The 21,403-nt window shown below is 50.1% G+C and overlaps 1 protein-coding gene across 5 annotated transcripts in view; it reads left to right on the top strand.

The window, feature by feature from the left end:
* The window catches only part of LRIG1 (leucine rich repeats and immunoglobulin like domains 1), a 118,384-nt gene that overhangs the window by 26,077 nt on the left and 70,904 nt on the right, over positions 1–21,403 (top strand). For 4 of the 5 annotated variants that reach the window (XM_089305442.1, XM_002713424.6, XM_070050621.2 and 1 more), the window contains exon 2: positions 13,697–13,768. Coding sequence is in view for 1 of the 5 variants with exons in the window: in XM_002713424.6 (XP_002713470.1) it covers positions 13,697–13,768 (72 nt within the window). In the remaining 4 variants the exon portion in view is untranslated. Of the gene's footprint in view, positions 1–13,696; positions 13,769–14,713; positions 21,129–21,403 lie in introns of those variants that run through there. The other variant, XM_089305443.1, reaches the window with a different exon arrangement.

The raw sequence follows: 21,403 nt of genomic DNA on the forward strand, positions 1-21,403 counted from the left end.
ACCTCTTGCTGGAGAGGGCTGGTGATGACAGTTTGTTATGTATTTATTTATTTTTAAATACTTATTTGAGCGGTAGAATTACAAACAGAGAGGGAAGAGACAGAGAAAGACCTTTTTTTTTTTTTTAATTTTATTTATTTAGACAGAGTTAGAGAGACAGAGAGAAAGGTCTTCCTTCCATTGGTTCACCCCCCAAATGGCCACCACAGCCGGCATGCTGCGCCGATCTGAAGCCAGGAGCCAGGTGCTTCCTCCTGGTCTCCCATGCGGGTGCAGGGCCCAAGCACTTAGGCCATCCTCCACTGCCTTCCCGGGCCACAGCAGAGAGCTGGACTGGAAGAGGAGCAACCGGGACAGAATCTGGCGCCCCAACAGGACTAGAACCCGGGGTGCCGGCGCCATAGGCGGAGGATTAGCCTAGTGAGCTGCAGCGCCGGTCCAGAGAAAGATCTTAAATTCACTGGTTCACTCCCTGAATGGCTGCAGTGGCCTGACCTGGGCCGATCCAAAGCTGGGAGCCAGGAGCTTTTTCTGGGTCTCCTACATGGGTGCAGGGCCCAAGGACTTGGACCATCTTCTGCTTTCCCAGGCCATAGCAGAGAGCTGGATCAGAAGAGGAGCAGCTGGAACTAGAACCGGAGCCCACATGGGATGCCGGTGCCACAAGCAGAGGCTCAGCCGACTACGCCATGGGGCCAACCTCTGTTTATTTATTGTTACAAAATTAATGAAATTTGCAAGACAAAGACAGAAATCTCACATTTCTTCTTTTACTCTCCAGTAGCCAGGGCTGGGCTAGGGCAAAGCCAGGAGCAGGGAGCTCATTCCACATCTTCTCCAGGGTGCATATTATCAGGAAGCTAGATGAGGACTTGAACCCAGGCCATCCCACTTTATTTTTGGGTTTAAAAAATAGACTTAATTGAGAGAGAGAGACTGACAGAGTTCTTCCTTCCTCTTGTTCACTCCCCAGATGTCTACAACAGCCAGGGCTTGGCTGGACTGGAACTGGGAACTCAGTCCAGGTCTCCCATATGGGTGGCAGGGACCCAACTACTTGGACTTTCATCACCTGCTGCCTCTCAGGGTGTGCGTTAGCAGGAAGCTGGGATCAGGAGAGGAGCTGGAACTCCAACTCAGGTACTCCTGTAAGGAGTGTGGACACACACACACACACACACACACCCGGTCAGCTTGACGGCTAGAGCAGCTACCTGCTTTGATGCCAGTTTTGCTAGTGTGAAGTATGCAGAAGCAAGGCACACACACACATACACACACGCCCCGCCCCGCCCCGCCCCGGTAGTGTGCTTTTGTTGGAGGGAAGTCATGGAGCCACTTTACATGGGACAAGCTGAACAGAGACTCTGAAACTTGGGTTAGCTTACGTCACCTTGAAAACGGAGTGACTGGGCATCTTTGTTCGTTACATAGCAAGTGCTGGGCAGAGAGGTCCGGGCTATTCATAGGCAGCTGCCTGCCCGGGCTGACCTCGTGGATGTCTGGGTTTGGTGTGACAATTGGCTTTGATTTCCTGCTCCGATGTGAAGATGTCCTGTGAATTGAATGATTCTTAGGTCTCCTTGGTGCTTAGAGGGGATATGGAGACTCTAACACACACAGGTGTTTCTTAGGTTTCTGCCTAAGGCTGGGGTGTCAAAAGGAGACATTTAGGATTCATATTGGGGAGGGCTTTTCATCTCCTTCAAAAAGATAGACTGACCCTGTGGATACTGGGTTCAAGTAGCTTAGCCAGTGGCATTTATTGCCAGGATCCATTCTTTACGACATGTCCCTTGAGAGTAAATGACTTGGAGCTGCAAACTGGGAGATGGGGATGTGGGAAGGGATGTACTGAGCCTGGCTGTCATTTTCACAGCTCGTTCTCGATTCAAGGATGGGAGTCATGTATTTCGTCTGATTGTTGGTGTAATTTCAGTGATAAAGAAGTTAGTTCCATGTTCTGATAGCAGAAAGCAGCATGTAGAATAATGCATGAAATATTCTGAGGTTGCTGAACCTTGATTTTGCATCTGTCAGCCATTTCAGCAGCCAGAAGCAGAGGAATCCAAACGGCCCCCACTCCTCAGAGGCAGAGAAAGTGGTGCAGTTGACGGTCTCTTAAGTTTAGAGTGTTTCGTGGCGTCTTAGAATTGTCGAAAGAAAAATGTTGCCTTTTTGGCCTCAGTGAAGCATTTCATCACACATAAAATGGACAGAGTGAGATTGCGAGTCGATAAGCTAGCTAATAAAGTCAACAGCTTAACATTAGGCCAGACGGCTGGCCTTTCAAAACTGTATCTTCAGAAAACTTAGCTAGAGGTACTCGCGTGCCTCCTTGCAGCGCAGCCGATGTGTTCTCGAGAAGCTATGGCTGGGTTTGGTCTTGTCGTTTGTCTGATTTTACGTCAGGGATCTGCTCTTGCTGTTGGAGAGCGATTTTCATCATTTGAAGTGCTGAGGAAAGCGGATGAACCTGGAAAATGGTATGAAGGAATCCCATGCTTAACCCTTGTGCAATGGAGCTTCATGGTGAATGTATGTGTTAGTGCTCTCTACAGATTTCAGGTGCTTGGGCTTTGCCGGGGCTCAAAAAGATGTCGCATAGGAGCGACTGAGCAGCGGGTGTGATTTTAGTTGACAAATCAAGGATGCGTGTGAGTTCCATTGGAAGTTAATAGGGCCCTGCAGAGCCTGCCCTTGGAACTTGGGGGCTTTCCTGGTGGGCAGGAAGGTGGCCACACCCACTCATGTCATTTTTTTCCTTAAGATTTTTGTGTGCCTGGTAGGGAAAGAAAGGCTGATACCGCTAAGGTAAGCTGTTGTTTGTACAGATGTATTTGTTTAAAGCAATCCACTTTCATTTCCTTCTTCCTCCCTTTTAGGGGGCACAGATAGGCCACTCATTAATATCTTGCTGCATTGTGACCCAGAAGGTATTTACCTAAAAGTGCTCTTCTGAATACTTTCTTTAAAAGCAACAATGAAATTCCCTTGTTCGTCAAGTCTAGAAGTGAGTCACCACCCAGGTTTCTGTGTGTTTCTTGTTTCTTTGCTTGTTTGTCTTGCTTTGTTTTAAATCTTCCAGCATTCGTTTCTGGAATACGAGGTTTTTGTAGTAATGCTTTTGTTGGTTGGGTTATGTCCGAGTGACTTGTCAGAATGGAGGATGAATGTGGCACAAAATACCTCAATGCTCTCCCGGTTGCAGCAGATGCCTGGACGAGAGTTTAGAAGGGTGCATCGTGATGCCGCCGGAGGGAGGGGTTCTTGTTTGTTTTGCTGTTGTGGTCTCTGTCTCTTGTGCTCCAGAGGAAGTCACACAGTTTGGAATGTTTTATTCCTGAAGGAGCGAGACTCACAGGTAGAGAATTTCCTTATCCCTTTGTCCCAGTGAAATCCTAGCTTGTACCTTCTTCCAGAAACGCAGGCTTGGAATTTGGCTGCCCGGTTCTTGTTACCAAGGGTCCTTTTTATGCGACCGTGTTACCGTAGTTACCTTCCTCCTTGAAAGCATCCTCCTGGGGTTCTCTGGGTGTGACACACACTGTGCATGGTTGCTTCTGGTGCCTTGGAGAAGGAATTGGGTCACAGTGACACTTGGAGATGGTAGTTATGCTGGGGTTGACACCATTAAAAGTTCTGTTGCATGACACGTGGTCCGAGAAGCGTCATGAAGGTTTGGGTGGTTTGCATCTTTTCCTTCACACCCTCAAAGGTAATAAATCTTTTTATTTTTTAAAATATTTTAAAAATTTATTTGGAAGAGTTACTGAGAGAGGTAGAGACAGAGAGAGGTCTTCCATTCGCTGGTTCACAAGTGGTCAACGGCCAGAGCTGAGCTGATCTGAAGCCAGGAGCTTCTTCTGGCTCTCCCACATGGGTCCAGGGGACAGGGACATGGGCCATCTTCCACAGTTTCCCAGGCACATTAGCAGACCTCTGTAATGAGTCTTAAAGTTGTAGCACCTTGGGGCTGGTGCTGTGGCCTAGTGGGTAAAGCCGCCGCCTGCAGTGGCAGCATTCCACATGGGTGCTGATTGGAGTCCCGCTTTCTCCACTTCAGATCCAGCTCTCTGCAATGGCCTGGGAAGGCAGTGGAAGGTGGCCCAAGTCCCTGGGCCCCTGCACCCACGTGGGAGACCCAGAAGAAGCTGATGGGTGCAGCTGTGGCCATCTAGGGAGTGAACCAGTGGATGGAAGACCTCTTTCTGCCTCTCTCTAACTCTGCCTTTTAAGTAAATAAATAAATCGTAAAACAAACAAACAAACAAAACAAACCCAACCTGCAGCACCCTTCCTTTTGCTTTGGTGGTTCCCTAGGAAGCACATATCCTGAAAGTGGATGCTTGCAGGGGCAGAGGAGTCAGGAAAGGGGTCATCTGTGGCCAGAGGGGCGTGGGTGGGCTCGACAGAGTCCTTGGCAAGCCTAGTATTCCGTGTGTCCTTTTTCTCAGCCTCACCCATCTCTGGCTGCCTGTGCCTTTTCCTTGACTTGTTTTCCCTGCTCCAGAAGCAGAAGTCTCCGTTTCCTGCCCCAGGAGAGTGTGCTGTGCATTTGAGGAGGATCCTCCTCTGTGCTCTACCTGGGAGAGAGCCTCTCGCCTCTGAGCGGTGGCCGGTGGGGAGCGCTGTGCGTGCCCTCAGATCTGGGTGGGTGAGCCGCTGTGCACTTTGTGTCTTCGGCTGTGGCTGGGAGGCTGTTCCCCTCTGTTCCACGGAATGGCCTGACTCTCCTGGCCAGGTTAAGCTGTGTTACTTGGTGAGACCCAGAAACCTCAGTTGGGGAGGCCTTGTAGAGCCTTCCGCTGTCTGATAGGGTGTATTTTGATGGCCTTTTCCAAGCTGATAAGCCAGAGCAGCGGCAGTCTGGAGTTACCAGACCTCTCCCCTCTCTGTCCCCAAGTCTTGGCAACACCGTTCTCTATGCCCTCCTCCCTCTGGGGTGCATCCTGCTGACATTGCCTTTGTGCTAAGCAGCTCTCCCCTGCTCAGAGTCCTTTTGCTTGTCAAGGATCTGCCAGCTGCAGGGCCTGTCCCCAGTACCAGTCTCCTCTGAGCCCTGATGGCTATGGTTGGGGGGAAGCAGCCACAATAATAAAACAGCTTCGTACCTCACTACTTTTGTCTCTCTCTGGCCAAACTAAGATGCTGGAAGGAAGAACCGATGGTAGCATCTCCTGTGGGAAGGAGGTGATGTGGGAAGTCAGTACTGAGTGCTGCCAATGGTGGTGAGAGAACGTCTTGACCCTCTTGACTGTTTAGGGCAGAACTTGAGTGGCCGGGGCTGTGCTGTTCCTATGGAAATCAGCTTTACTGGCCCTGTGGATCAGCCTTCGTGAGGGGGCTGGCGTGGGGATTTGCAGCGGGTTACAGAAACCTTGATGTCACTGCCTGGTAGGTTGTGGGCCTGGCAGCATGGGACCGACTTCTCTTGACTTCCCTGCAACCATTCCTGTCCTGCCCCTTGCCTTTCTGGGAGGTCCTGATGTGTTAGTCTCCCTGTTTGTTTGCTTTACTTTGTACCCTCCGCACCTTACTGTGCTGGTCTGACCTCATTGCCCAGGATTCTACCTCGGAAAATGTCCTCTTCAAGGCTTAGCTGAGGTCTTGCATTTGCTGATAAACCCTTATTTATTTATTTATTTATTTAAATTGCAGCTGACTTTCCTGTTCTGGCTGCCATCTGGCTTCAGTGTTATCCATACCGGAGGTGACAAAGCCAGGTGCTCATGGGGGCCAGGCAGATACTACCCATGAGTAAAAAGGGCCTGGGTGAGACAATAAGGAGTGGTGAGGTTTGTGGCCAGTGGCATGCTTGTAAATGCATATAGCTGATTGTTGCCGTCGAGAGTGCTGGCCCAGGGATTTTTGTCCAGAAAAGCTGAAGCTTTTGATCAGTGAAACTTTAGGTTTCTGCAAACCCTGTTCAATCAGAAAGAAACAAGTGAGGAAGTTCCCCAGCCAGCTTGGCCTTGGCCCAGGAGCCACCCCCCGGCCTACCACTGCAGGTTGCTTGCTATGCGAGAGCTTTTGGTTGGAGTCACTTAGTAGGAGTGTGGTTTGTCTCCTTCAGGTCGCAGACGAGGTCTTGGCCTGATTGATAGCAGAATTTATCACAGCACAGTGCGCCTTACACTTGAGGACTGCTTGTAGACTTTGTCATTTGTTGGGTGCTGGGGGAAAGGACATAGCTCTGACAGGCTGAGCTGTGTGAACTGTGAAGGCGGAGAGGTACTCACAAGCCTTACAGGGTTAGAGAGGCAGGCGTGGATGACATCTGGCAGGTAGTTTAAAGCATTCGAATTCAGCAGTTTGGAGGCCTGTGCTGACCAGTAGAGCTGATTTTTAAAATGGATTCTTCTGTGGCTGCTGTGTCTGGTCTCTCTCGAGTCACCTGTCATAAGCCTCTTGCATTTGCATAGCCATTCTCAACCACTGAAATAATTGTCTCATAACTGACTGTGAAATATAGCTGACAAGTGGAGATCCGAGTGAGTTTTCATTGGATTGTTCACAGAATGCATTTCTTTGCCAAGCCTGCGTTAAGGCACTGCGTAGCTTACTGGAGTCCGGGGTGGGGGTGGGGGACAGTACGTAGAGACCCTTCTCTGCATCGGGAATGCCTGGGGGAGGATGCCAGACGGATGTTTCCAGTTCAGGATGCGCTTTTATCATTTTTCATGTAAGCCTCTAATGTTGCTTATCAGGCTGTTCAGTTGCCGGTTTTGGTTAACGAGGGGGAAAGCATTGCACTTGAAAACAAGCTAAGGACATCTGATACTCCAGGATTAAGAAAAAAATCTCTTCTTCTCGTAAAACCTTACATCGCGGGGCTCGGGAACATCATGTGCTGATTTCATTGTGACTTGATGCGTACTCCGTGCGATTGCTCAGAAGGCAAAAATGCTGCAGAAGCCACCCCGCAAGCTTAGGGGATTAAGGAACCATGAAGGGTCGTATGTTCTTCCTCAGCCGCACCCCTGGTCGTCGTGGAAGGACCAGTCACCTTTTCCCCGTTAGTCCTAGGCAGGTGGTCTGCTTCTTAATGGGCAGCAAACAGTCTAAGTTCTGGGGTTGAGACGGAGATGGACAGCTGGAGCCCATGCACCCAGGGAAGCCGGAGTTTCAAGGCCAGTCCGGGGCACCCAGCCCCCTGCCCAGAGGCTGGGTTGGGGGCTGCCTTCTGTGTCCCTGTCCAGGAGTCCTGTTCAGTGTCTCACCCATCTCAGAGCTGAAAATGTGCCACACGGGGAGCTGGCCGGGAGCCCAGCCAGCTGACTCATGGGCCATGGGCTAGCCTGGAAGCCAGATTGGATGGGAAGATGGGAAATAGGCTAGCCTGGAAACCCAACTGATTCTGAAACAGTCCTCTAGAGACTCCCTCACAGACTCAGGACCGGCTCGTTCCACTTTGAATGATCATCCTGTTAACATTGAGAGCCCGAGGAATGCGCCCCAGTCTCTGTGCAGCGAGAGGCTATGCCTGAAGTCGCCGGCCACGGGAGCCGGCGCTTGCTTTGGGGATGACAAAGTGGGGTTAGTTCTCACCACGGCTTACTCAGAGGTTGGCGCGGGTTCTTACCCCTCTGCTCCCCAGGAGTAAATGAGTTATCGTTCACTGGCTTTGAGGAGGGAGCCTTTGCCAAGTCTGTAATATGTGGCTCTGGTTGTAATCCAGGAAGGTGCTGGTCAGATTATGTGAATACCCAGTAAGCCCGCAGAATTACGCTCAGTGCTAACTCAGTCGTCCTGGTCTTTCAAGGCCCTTTCCCTCGTTGAGATGATGCCTGAGAACGTTGTGTACTGGAGGGACTTAGGTTCATATCCGTGTCTGTGCCCCATGACCTGTTTGAACAGAACTATAGAAATTTTGGGGAACTCAGAGCCTGAGTTCTGTCCATTTCCCGTGAATAGTGATTATTTCGTGATTTAGGAATAACTATTATGATTTAGATACAGCATGGTTTACCTTGTCTCAGTTTCAATACAGGTAGCCCCTTGGCTAGTAGCTACCAGTTGGGTTAGCGACTGATTTCTCAGCTGTGGAAATACTTGAGGCTGTTCAGATAATGTGGGGTCAGCCTAGGGGGGCTCGTTGGGAACCACGCAGACTGTCGTTTTGGGCACCCTTAAGCAGTTTGTTTTTCCAACAGGCCTGAATAAAACCCGAGCTATTCCCTGCAGAGGTGCCTCTTGTGTGTTCTGCAAACGGTGGGCCGCACCGTCATCTTTCAGCAGATTAGCAGAGAGACTGTCTATGGCCAGGCTCAATTGTTCCGTGCTCTGCGCTCCCTTTGTGCACGAACAGGGGAAATTTGTGTTATGACAATGGCTGACAAAATGTTTAATGAAAGCTGCAATTGGCAGTAACTAAATTCCCCGGGGTCTCTTTCCTCTCCTCTCCGCTACTGAAAGGTGCAGAAATGCTTTTGACAGCATCTGTCCTCTGACAGATGAATTGTTTTGACAGGAGAATCTGAAACCTTCACCAAAGGACGCATTGAGATGTCAGGCCTGGTAAGGGGCGATGGTGTTGGTAGAAATAAGCGAAATGCTTTAGATTTGTGTGCATGTCAGCTGCCACCTGGAAGAACAGCCTCATGAAAGTGTCCCCCGGTTAACCCTTTGATGGCTCTTGGGAACTGAGCTGGGAGCTCATGCCCCTTTCTGCCAAGCTCTTGGGCCCAATAAGGATTTGCTTAATCATTGAGAAATGAATAGTCAGTAAGCGTAGTGATGAAAGAGTTTTAGAGAAAAAGTTGTTTCAATTTTATTTTAAAAGTTCAGAAAAAAAAAAAAAAAAACCACCAGTGTTCACAGCAGCATCGTCCACAGTAGCCAAAGGTTGAAGCAGTGTGAAAGTATAGCAGCAGGCCGGCGCCGCGGCTCACTAGGCTAATCCTCCGCCTTGCGGCGCCGGCACACCGGCTTCTAGTCCCAGTCAGGGCGCCGGATTCTGTCCCGGTTGCCCCTCTTCCAGGCCAGCTCTCTGCTGTGGCCAGGGAGTGCAGTGGAGGATGGCCCAAGTACTTGGGCCCTGCACCCACATGGGAGACCAGGAGAAGCACCTGGCTCCTGGCTTCGGATCAGCGCGGTGCGCCGGCCGCAGCGCGCCAGCCACAGTGGCCATTGGAGGGTGAACCAACGGCAAAGGAAGACCTTTCTCTCTGTCTCTCTCTCTCACTGTCCACTCTGCCTGTCAAAAAAAAAAAAAAAAAAAAGTATAGCAGCAGACCACTGGGTACATCCCATGAGGTGCGTAGATGCATTGGAGTACCATCAGCCTTCACCTATGTACAGCACAGGCACCAACACAGGTGATACGCATGGAGAGAAGCCAGCCACAGAAAGACAGATGCGCTGTGTTTCTTGCTCTGGAGGTACCTGGAGTAGGGAAATGTACAGTGACAGAAATGGGCAGAGCAAGGTAAGAACTTAGCGTTGAAAGGTGCAGCAGTTTCCCTTTGGGATTTGGAGAAAGTTCTTGACAGGGATGCCAGTTACGAGCACACTACAAGGACAGTGTGCCTGTCCCTGATGCTGCTGAACGGTGCACTTAAAAATGGCAAAGATGGTATGTTTTGTGTGTGCATGTATATGTTTTTAAACATTTATTTATTTGAAGGGCAGAGCTACAGAGAGGGAGAGAGAGACAAAGAGAGACATCTTGACTTTCCAAATGTCTGCAACAGCAAGGACTGAGTCAGGTTGAAGCCAGGAGTCTGGAATTCCTTCCAGATCTCCCACATGGGTGGCAGGAGCCCAGGCGCCTGGACTGTCTTCCACCGCCTTCTTAGGCTCGTTAACAGGGAAGTAGATTGGAAGTAGAGCAGCTGGGCCTTGAACTAGCTCTCTGATAGGGGTGCTGGTGTTAGAAATGGTGGGTTAACCCCTGTGCCATAATGCTGGCCCCATAGCAAATGGATTTTACTTGTGCTGGGAGCTTTCTAGCTGAAATGGGTCTGTGAGAATTTTGTTTCATGCTGTGTTTGTCAGGGAGAATGCAGTTAAGTATTTCCCTCATTTCCTGCGAGAGCAGCTGAGGCCCAGCGTCCTGTTTCGGGTTTCAGGACCACTCACTGGTGAGACTTAGCTTCCAGGGCAGCCCCGTGTCCAGAGGCAGCAACTCTGGGAAGGGGTGTGAGCCACAGTGCTGTGTCCTCTCGGAATCACCCAGAGTGCCCTGAGCTGAGAGTTAGCCTGTGCAGGCAGTGCCCTGACCCTTGCACGTGCACCTGTGTTCATCGTTGTGGTCCTTGCTCCTGCTGGGGCTGCAGTGTTAAGTCCCAGTGAAACTTGGCTTCTTGATTACACCAGCCTGGGGGACACGCCTCTCTCAGGAAGCCCTGCCTAGATAGCAGAATTTGTACTTTCTGAAATTTAATTAATCATTGTCTGCTCTTTAAAGGAAAGACAAACCGAAGGATGTTGTGACTTGAAATGGTTTTTTTCTAAGTTGCTGAGAATTGTGTACTCTTGCTGGGTGGGAACCAGCGGGGGTGACTCCCTTTCAGATGGTTCAACACTGAGCCAGCAGCTAATTGCACAAGACCCAGAGAGCCCCAGAGTCACCTCTGGCTGCAGTTGTCAGCCAGAGCCAAGCCACTCACCCTGAACCCAACAGCCTCAGGAGTCAGTGACGTAGAAGGGTGAAAACAGGCACTTTTTAGGCCAAATATAGCCTCCTAGGTGTTTTCCTGGGCCCCTCCAAGGTTACTTTTGACTTCATTTGTTTATTTTTAAGGAATTAGATTTCATGTGAAAATTGAGATGTTGAGCTTTTCTGGAAGACAGAGAAGAGTGGTCTCCCCTGGCCCTTGCTGGAGACCATGTGCCAGTGCGGCCTTAGGTGGGCGGGCAGGCAGGCAGGAGCTTATTTTGCAAGGATGTGGTCCCTGGTGGTGTTGCTTGCTTGCCCTTCTCGGCACTTGGCTTTATGGTTTCTCCATTTCTCAAACCCTCTCCCAATACCCTTGATGATTTAAAGGTGCTGATTAAAGGGTGCGTGTCTGGCCTAGCAAGCACTCTGGTGAAGACACCCGCATCCCCTATCAGGGTACCAGGGTTTGAGTCCCGTTTGCAACTTCCTGTTCGTGCAGACCCCAGGAGGCAGCAGGTGGGTCAGGTAACTGAATCCCTGCCACGCATGTAGGAAACCTGGATTTATTTCTTGAATCCTGGCTTGGGCATTTGATGAGTGAACCAGAGGATGGCGTGGAGGTTTTGTCTGTCTGCCTCTCAAGTAAATTTTAAAACTAAATTTAAAAATGTTGCCAGCATTCTGGAGCAGCAGGTTAAGCTACCACTTGTGTCGTTGTCATCCCATGTCAGAGCTCTGGTTTGTGTCCTGGCTGCTCCACTTCCATTCCAGTTGTGTGCTGGTGTGCCTAAGAAGGCAGTATATGGTGGCTCAAGTGTTTGGGCCCCTGCCACTTACATGGGAGACCCGGATGGAGTTCCAGGCTCCTGGCTTTGGCCTGGCTCAGCCCTGGCCACTGAGGCCATTTGCGGAGTCAACCAGTGGATGGGGCAATTTCTCTCTGTCTCTCCCTCTGTTACTCTGCCTTTTTCTTTTCTTTCTTTCTTTTTTTTTTTTCTCCTTTCTTTTCCCTTTTAAGATTTATTTACTTGAAAGGGAGTTAGAGAGAGGGAGAAACAGAGAAACAAAGAATGAGCGATCCACGACTGACCAGGCTGAAGCCAGGAGCCTGGCAGGGACCCAAGCTCTTGTTCATCTTCTACTTTCCCATGCATATTAGCAGGGAGCTGTATGGGAAGCAGAGCACCTGGGACTTGCACTCATATGGGATTCTGGTGTCATACACAGCAGCTTAACCCACTGTACCACAATGCTGACCCCCACTCTGCCTTACAGATAAATAAAATAAATCTTAAATTAAAAAGTGGTAGTTACTGTAAACTGACAGTATTTTTATGCCCAGAAATAATGTTTCCACACTTCTCCCCCTTTCAAAATGATAGTCTGCTTAAAATAGAAGAAAATTTGTCCGTCTTAGTCGTCTTCTGACGTGGGGGGACTTGTCTCAGTTTGTGAATTTTTTTCCCCAGGTGTCACTGGTTGACGTCTGTGTACTCATTAATAAATACCCCGAGGCACAGACAAGCTCATACTTGACTTCAGTATGCGGTTTAAAAAATTACCCCCTTCAATCTTTATGGTAACATAATCTCCCGACAAATTGCTTTTAATTCAGGCTGTGCCATGAACGCAGATGAACCATTAGTTTCAAGTGTGCTTTGACTTTTATTTAGATGAATGTCTCTGAGCTCACAGCGGAATGGCGATCAGTTGTAGATTAGTATTGATTGAAATGTTGCCGGAGTAAGTTTAAGAGATAGCGCCCACTTCTGTGACACTTGGGAGGCAGCCTTGGGCTCCTGGTTAGTTACAGTGGCCGTAGGCAGTGATGTGCATGGCATTGGTCACTGAGATGGAAATTGCTCAGCTCCTGGGCACAGAAAGGGCTTCAGCGGTGGGGAGCAGGGTTGCCATGCGAAACCAGAAGTCAGGGCCCGTCCAGATCACACCTCTGTGACTTCTGTTTCAGAAAGGGTAAGCTGGCCTGGGTTGAGGTTGTGCTGGGAGTTAGTCAGTGGACCAAGTTCGTCCCGGCTTGCTGTTTGTCTGCCTCTCGGGATCCAGTGGGTGGTGGGGCTAGAGATGCGGTTGTGACAGTGGAGACAGCTCCCATCTCTGGTCATGGGAGGCTTACCTGGCCTGTGATTGGCACCAGTGGAGCGTTCCCTCAGCTGTCTCCTTTCTCCTGTGTGACTGTCACCCCCAGCATGCAGTCCTTGAAGGTTGCAATACTGTGTCGGCAAATGACCTGGACTCAGAATCTGTGCTCATTTTCTGAACAGTCCCTGGAACTTAGACTGTACATCTGAGCGGTTTCTAGGCTTGTGTAGACTAAGGTTTCTCAGTCTTTGGGTACCAGTGTCAACATTCAGAGCTGGTGGAGGGAGGGGGAAGTGCTACCTGTGCACTCTTGGATGTTTGCCTCTCGGGATCCAGTGGGTGGTGGGGCTAGAGATGTGGTTGTGACAGCATCTTTGGCTGTTTTGTGATAGCATCCTTGGCTTTTGCCCACCAAGTGCCAGTAAACCTGTCACCCCCCCCCCCAAAAAAAAAAAAACAAAACAAAAAAAACAAAAAGTATCTCCGGCTATTGCTAAAGGTCCCTTGAGGTGCAGAAATCATCCCTTGCAAGAACTGCTGTAGACAACACAAGGTCAACCTCCCCTCCCCTTTGCTTTTTTCATTTACTGCTGTGTGATGTGGGTGCTTTAGTGAGACGCTGATTTTAAAAAATGCCACTAAGCATAGCTTTGGACTCCTGTGGTGCAAAGCCTGTGTTCCAAGGCACGGCTTAGAATTACTTTAAAAATTGCTATGTCGTGAAGTAGTGTTGATTGAAATCATTTGGGTTTATCCAGCCTCGGGTGATGTGGCCTTTGACAGTGCTGCTTCCAGGGCCTTGTGGATGCCAACTGGGAGGGTGTATCTGTAAGTCTCAGTGTCAGTGGCTCTGTAACAGAGTGCATGAGACTGAGCATTCAGGAGGGAGAGGGCTTGGGTTTTTGGGGTCGCATAGGATAGGAGAAAATATCCTGAATCTTGAGTTTGATGCCAAATATTGATGCCTTCTTTTTTTTTCTTTCCATTTACCAGAAACCTGAGTTACAACAAGCTCTCTGAGATCGACCCTGCTGTTTTTGAGGACTTGCCGAACCTGCAGGAAGTGTGAGTACTCCCCGGCAGGTGCAGGATAAAGGGACCTCTTGGGGGGATACGCAGGCACTGCAGCATCACTACTCTCTCCATGAGCAGCCTCACTTCAGGGGAGACACGTTTGTACCTGGGCTGGCAGTGACAAATGGTGCTACAGTACTTCCCTGCCCCCCCGACCTTCCCCCATCCCCCGTTATCCACAGTTCTGGGGTCCAAGCAATTGTGGTCTGAAAATATTATATGGAAAATTCTAGAAATAAACAACTCTGAAGTTTAAAAAAATTTTTTTTTGACAGGCAGAGTTAGAGACAGAGAGAAAGGTCTTCCTTTTTATGTTGGTTCACCCCCCAAGTGGCCGCTACAGCCGGCATGCTGCACCGATACGAAGCCAGGAGCCAGGCTCCTCCTCCCGGTCTACAACGCGGGTGCAGGGCCCAAGCACTTGGGCCATCCTCCACTGCACTCCCGGGCCACAGCAGAGAGCTGGACTGGAAGAGGAGCAACCGGGACAGAATCTGGTGCCCCAGCTGGTACTAGAACCCGGGGTGCTGGCGCCGCAGGCAGAGGATTGGCTAGTGAGCCACGGTGCCGGCCTGAAGTTTTAAATTGTGCGCTCTCCTGAGTAGCATGATTCAGTCTTGTGCTCACTCTGTTGTGACTCATTCCTTTGTCCAGTGTGCCCTGCCCGTTGGTCCCTTAGCAGCCTTCTTGGTTACCAGATCTGCTGTTGCAGTGTTGCAGTCCTTGTGTTTTCATAACCCTGTTGCACCTAGTAATGGCCTCAGCACACAAGAGTGGTGATCCTCACAATTCTGTAATAGTATTTGTTGTTGTTCTCTTTTGGTAGTGGTGCTAATACTTAGTATACCTCGTCTATAATTTAAACTTTATTATAGGTATGTATAGGAACAACCATAGCACATCTAGCTTGTTCACAGTCTCAGGCATCCACTGGGGGTCTTGGAACTGTATCCCCCACAGGTAAGGGGAACCCCTGTACTTGGAAGTGCTGCTTTGCTGAGATCCTCTGTTCACCCTAGGCAGTCTCTGGAGAGTGTGCTGACATCTAGGAAGCACAGGGTTCCTGGAAATCATGGGTGCCCAGTGGGTGTATGGCAGAGCTTTCTCCCTTGTAGGAGGCTTTGTGGACTGTTGGGGTAATGCGTGGGACGGGCACTTTGTCCAGGTTCCCAGGGACTGGAGCAGCCTGCGTGGTGGTGGCTATGAGGCCAGCGTGCCCCTGCTGTTTGCCAGGAAACAGAGCCATAGAAGAGTGGGTCACAGAGGCTCGCCTTTTCCCATCCACCACCAAACAACCAGGCAGGTGTTCGTGCCTTTATCAACTGCAGGCTTCAGTTTGTTTCCTCGTCTTTTTCATGCAAAGAATTTTGAATGATCAGGAGTTGGAACTCCATAGGAACTTTACAGAAGCTTTCATTTAAGTCATGCCTCTGTACTGTAGAACAATTGGGAACTGCCAGTGTTATCACCCATCCATAACCATTGTGCACACTTAGTGAAAAATAGATCGCTGTGGGTAATGTGTTCATGCATGTCTCTTACATTTTTTTCTTTTATTTGAGAGGCAGAGTGAGCACCCTCTTAACTTTCACTCTCTGGATGCTTGCAACAGCAAGTGCTGGGCTGGGGTGAAAGCAGGGATCTGGGGATACAGTTCAGGTCTCCCCTGCCAGTAGTAGGAACCCAGTTCCTTGAGCTGTTATTGCTGCCTCCTGGGGTCTTCGTTTAGCAGGAAATTGAAGTCAGGAGCCAGAGCTGGGTATAAACTCTGGTACTCTGATGTTGGATGAAGGTATCTTAACTGGCTTCCTAATCCTTAGGCCAAATACTTGATGCAAATTAAAGTTTTTTGGATATGGTGTTTTAATTTTACGTAAGTTACTGTACAGAGGTCCATAAATTGTCATCCAGTGCTTCTATTATTAGTCATTTTCATTAGACATTCGTAGGTAAAGGTTCTTACATGTTTTTATTAAAAGTAACTGATCAAAGCCCTTGCTTGCTACTCCTTTTTTTCCCTAAGATTTATTTATTTATTTGAAAGTCAGAGTTACAAATAGAGTTCTGAGGTGCTGGGCTTAGAGCGTCAACATAGGAACTTTGGGGGGACATATAGTGACCCAGAATGATACACTTGGCCATCAGGAGCTGCTTAGGCTAATAACCCAGCGCTTTTCCCCCAATCTAAGCTATCTTTAATGCCTGTGGTTTAGAACATACTTAAATTCTGTTTGCTAAGTCTCAAGGCTTAGTGGTTTCTTTGAGAATTGGATACAATTAAAATTGGGGTGTTGCCTCTAGCATCTTTCAGGCTTTCATTTAACACTTGAGCGCCTGCTCGGTACCACACACTGCTCCAGGGCTGAGGTCCAGGAAGGAGGGAGACACAGACCGAGCTGGGACCAGGGAGAGGCAAGAGATGCACCCACCTGAGGTACAGAAATGACAGGGGGCCAGAAACTCAGTCAAGAGAAAGGGTTTATTGGTGCAGGATTTAAAATATCAGCTATCTCTGTCTCTCTGTCTCTGTCTCTTTCTCTCTCTCTTCCCCCAGTGAATAAAATATCAAAAAGTTTAAATCAAGATGGAATCAGTATTTCTGATTCTTTACCTTTTGCCTTGGATTCCAGAATGGCGTGACAGGGCTGTTGCTGCTTGAGTTTTGATTTCAGTTGCTGATACTTCCCTGCCCTCCTTCCCTGCCCTCCTTCCCTTCCATTCTTTCCTTGGATTTTGGAGGAGTAATCGTGGAGATGGGCTGGGCGGGAAGGTGATGCCTGAGCACATGTCGATGACATGAGCAGAGAAGACTGTGCGTGTACAAGGGCATCAAGGAAGGATCAGCATGAGGGCCCCTGCCTGCGTTGTGCCTGAGGGGAGGGGTGCGCAGCAGGGCCTGGATCCTCTAGGGCCCTGGGCCACGGTAGGTATTGGTTTCAGCTGTCATCGGAGGCGTGGCAGGTCCTCGGGTGTGCGTCCTCCGGGTTCTCTCTGGCTCTCTGATTCCACTTCCTTGCCCAGATAGGCTTCCAGCTTTTCATTTGTTTTGGCTCCCTTGACCTCTGGCCTTCGGTCCCCTTCCTCTCAGGCCTTCTTCGAGTGCGTGCCCCACCCAGATGCACATGTGAAGACCTCTGACTGCTCTCTGCCCTTCACAGGGGATGCTGGTTATGAGTCTTGCTTAACAACAGTCACAGTCATCCCACAGCTCTGTGTTAATAAACCTCTGGGGAATATGATCTCATCCCAGCCTCACACCAGTGCTGTGACAGAAGAGGTTTTCTTTGCAAGGATTTTCTCCACAGAGGAGGAAGCAGCGGCTCAGACAGGTTCAAGAAACTTGCAATTTGAAGTGGTTGGTGACGTCGAGTGTTGGGCTCAAATCTGCGGGATTCCAGAGCCTAAGCACTGAGCCCTGGGGCTGCACTGCATTAAGCTCCCTGGTCCCTCATCTTACTCCTGACATGCAGGTGAAGATGGAGAAAGACAGGAAGTGATCACCTAACTCCTGGCTTTACAGTGTGTGCGCATCTTCCCTCTGTAGAGAGTATTCACTCTTAATCCCCCAGACACCTCATCCAAACCCACACTGTCTTTAAGCCTGGCCTCCCCTCTCCCCTCCCAACTTGGGTTCTCTCCCTCACCTGAACTTCTGTTGCATTTACAAGGGGACTTCAAAAAGTTTGTGCAAAATGGAATTAGTGAAGATGAGTTCATCTAGGTGCAAAAAATTTCTGAAGGCAATGTATGAGGGATCTTTAAAATTTACTGGAAAAAAACTTGTGCTAAGAAAAAGCCATGCATGGATTTCATATTTTTTATTTCTTTTTTTTAAAGATTTATTTATTTATTTGAAAGAGTGGTGGGGGGAGAGGTCTTCCATCCGATGGTTCACTCCCCAATTGGTCACAACAGCTGGAGCTGTGCCGATCCGAAGGCAGGAGCTTCTTTCAGGTCTCCCATGTGGGTGCAGGGGCCCAAGGACTTGGGCCATCTTCTGCTTTCCCAGGCCATAGCAGAGGGCTGGATTGGAAGTGGAGCAGCCAGGTCTCGAACTGGTGCCCATAGGGATGCTGGCGCTTCAGGCCAGGGCATTAACCTGCTGCACCACAGTGCTGGCCCCTCATATTTTTTATTTCTTTGCACCAAAATAAGCTTGTCTCTTAATTCCATTTTTCCACAATTTGGTTTCCTCTCATATAGGCAGGATGATGTTCCCAGCTCTAGCATGTGCTATGTGTGTTAATGCTCCCCTTCCTCCTACCAGAACACTTGGGGAGCTTGATCCTAAGTTGGCCATAGTGCTAGGCACTCGACTCCTTAGTTGCCCTTCCACCCTTCCCAGCAGCCGGAGCAACATGGGGTTTAGCTGCAATTGCACAGCTAGTGCTTGGCCTGCCCCTCCCCCCCTGCCCCCCCACCCCGCGCCCAGTAACTCCTGCGAACTCTCGTCTGTGGCCCCTTGCTAACTCCCTGACTGTGGGAGTTTGTGAAGACAGAGATCCCATCTTAGCCATACCCTCTGGGTTTAAGTGGGGACAACGCTCAGTCTGGTAGCAAACAGACCTGGAGTTGTGTTCTGGTTCTGCTCTTGCCCTGCTCTGTGACTCTGGACAGGGGACATAGCACCTGCTTATTCCCTGTCCCCTGTCTGTGCTAATAGATGTGCTAACACATAGTCAGTATTAGTGTAGTCACTCATCAAAGAGAGGGTGTCCAGGGCCTTGCACATGGGAAAGACTCAATGGATGGTATTTCCTGTCTGTTCTGCTACCTTTGGAGCCGCACTGTCCCCCAAGCTGGGTGCACTGTTTGGGAGCAAATCCTTGCGGCTTGACAGGTTGACCCTCTGACCCCTCCCTCCCCCGCCCTGGGGGCTGGATGAGCTGAATTCACTGGTGGCCAGAGCAGCAAAACTTCTCCCTGATGAAGATCTGGGCTTCTTCCTGAGGCCCTCTGGTACTGCTGGGAGAAAGAAGGGAGCTGTTAGGAGCTGAGGGGTGAGGACACTGGAAAGGATTGTGGAAGAAACAAATCAAATTGCCAGGGACGCATCATTGCTCCAAAGTGAACTGGCCCGGAGTGTCTGCCGGCCGCTGCCCGTCCTCCCAAGCCCCATGCAGAGCCTCCCCAGCCGCAGGCTGGCAGGCTGCAGGCCGTGGTTTCGCAGCGGTTTCGTTTCAGAGGCCCCAGAACCACAGAACATCGTCGGCCGTTTGGAGACGGACGGCCAGCCCTTGGCAGGCCCCTGGAGGACGTGGGGACACTTGTGCAGCTGCTTCCAAGCCACGGGTCTGAGGAAAGCCCACCAGGGAGTGCCCGCGGCCAGGGTCCTGCAGGGCGGGGCGCCTCTATAATAAGCGGGGCTATTTATACGGCCCACTGTCCAGGCTGCGCTCGGATCCCGTTACGGCTGCCTGGGCGCGTGTGCTTGCGGGGGGTGGGAGGGTGAGGAACGTGTGCCTGCCAGCACCACTGGCCCAGAGAGTTCCCAAGGCAGTGGGGGAAGCCTTGGGTGCACTCTGCGCTGGCTGGCCGTGGCCGCCCTGCTCCGACTCTGGCTGCTGCCCCCCAGGCTGTGCTGCTGGGCTGTTTAAGGGAAGGGTGACATAGGCGGCGTGTTTTGAGGCACTGTTGCTTGGCTGTGAGTTGCCACCACCTGTTGAGCATTTTCTACTTCTCTGGCCGTATCCTAAGTGCTTAGGAGTAACTGTTTCAACCCTGGGACACTGGTACCTGTGCTGTTTACATGAGATTTTCAGGAAAAGGAAACTGAGCGTGCAGCTAGGGAAGGGACGTGCCGAGATGGTTCAGTGGGGACGGAGTGGAGGTCGGGTTGGTGTACAGGTCTGACTGACACATCCCAGCTCTGTAACCTAAGCAGTCCCTGCTGTGCAGCTCTCTGACTGTGCCTCAGTTCCGTGGAAGGTGGGCATGTGATGGGGTACCTTCTTCAGAGGCTGGGCGTTACCATTCATTCAGATGATGCACGTGGAGAATTCAGGGCAGAACTCGGCATATAGTGCCTGTGCAACCTTATTGTTCATAATTGTTAAGGTAACCATCCCCATGTCCTTTATACCAACATACCTTTACATGGCCGTCTGGTATACACAGTATATGAGAAACTCTTGCCAAAATGTTTATTTAGTCGGCACTGTGCTCAAGTACTTAACACTATTGATTAATTGGCCCTGACTCTGAAGCCCACGTGCCTATCTGTTACTGTGAGCTTTTTCTGTTTGGAAACACACACACACACACACACACACACACACACACACACAGAAAGTCGTGTTTGAGAGCCAGAGAAAGAGTGAGAACACGAGAGTGCTTCTATCCATAGGCCAGGGCTGGGCTGGCACTGGAGTCCAGAGCTGGGGGCTCAATCCATGTCTCCTGTGCGGGTGGCAGAAACCCAGTTATTTGAGCTGTCACGATTGTTTCCCCAGGTTCTGCGTTCATCCTAAGCTGGAGTCACTGGCTGGAGGCCAAGATGCAGACGCTGGGATGTAGGGTACAGGCATCTTAACTGCCCGGCCAAACACCTGTTTCCACGTTTTCCCTTTAAGGGAGCTGAATTATAACCCCCTGCCCAAATTTGTTCATTGCAGCTCTGTATTTGGAAGCAGCCACTGAGTCTACCAACAGCAGGTTGGCCAAATAAATTAATGAGTAAAAAGGTTTGATCACACGGTGGACTGTGTGGCCAGTTAAAAGAATTATGGTGCTCTCCGGGATGTATTACCAAGAGGAAAAGAGCAGTACGTAACAGACTGTATACTACACAAGCATTTATTAGGAAAAAAAGACGTGTGTACGTCTCTTGTAGCCGGCGGCAGCAGCTCCCAGCTGGAGGTGATCCAGAGGACTGACAAGCAAGAAAGCTCTGTTTTTCCACCGAGTACTCCTCGTGTTCTTGTTTGAAATGGTTTGAGAATTTCACTGTGGATTTGTTTCAGTTCTTCAGTAAACAGGTTAAGAGAAAGTGCCGAAACCCCAAATTATTCCTGGTGCTGGCTTTACATTGTTTGTGGAAGCTAAATTTGGTTAAGATAGTAGTTCTATACTGTGAAATGTCCTTTTAAAACATTCACATCTTGCAAAATGTAGCCGGATTTTTAAGCAAGCCAAGTGAGTGGAGGCTTTGGAGGAAAGCTGAGGGATCAGGAAGTCCGCGCTGACCTTGTGGATTGCCTGGAAAAGGTCCAGCCTCCAGGTTCTGCCCTGCGGTCAGGCAGTCTACGCAGCCCGCTGACCTGAGGTAGACCTCCTCCTGCTCCGGGGCTGGGCGGTGATTCATGGTCTGATGCATCGGAGGCACTTCTTGGTCCTGAATCATCAGAAAAAGGTTCGGTGATAAAGGCCAGGCATTTAGACCGATGTTTAGGGCCTTGGGGGACTTTGGGAGGGGGATGGAGGAAGGGCGAGGGGCGCCCAGTGCGAGGTACCCAGCAGCTTTCATCAGACACAACCTCTATTCTGAGGTTTCCTTCTGCGTGGAGACTCCGCTGAGCTTCCCGAGTGCTTCCCCCCTCACATCTCTCTGGCTGTGCTATTTTTGACCGGTCTCTATTTCAGTCTGGCAAGAAGCGCTTCCCTTCTCAGAGCGAGTTTGGCCTCTGT

Source organism: Oryctolagus cuniculus, chromosome 10, assembly GCF_051225735.1.
Source record: "Oryctolagus cuniculus isolate XC-2025 breed Fujian yellow rabbit chromosome 10, ASM5122573v1, whole genome shotgun sequence".
NCBI lineage: Eukaryota > Metazoa > Chordata > Mammalia > Lagomorpha > Leporidae > Oryctolagus > Oryctolagus cuniculus.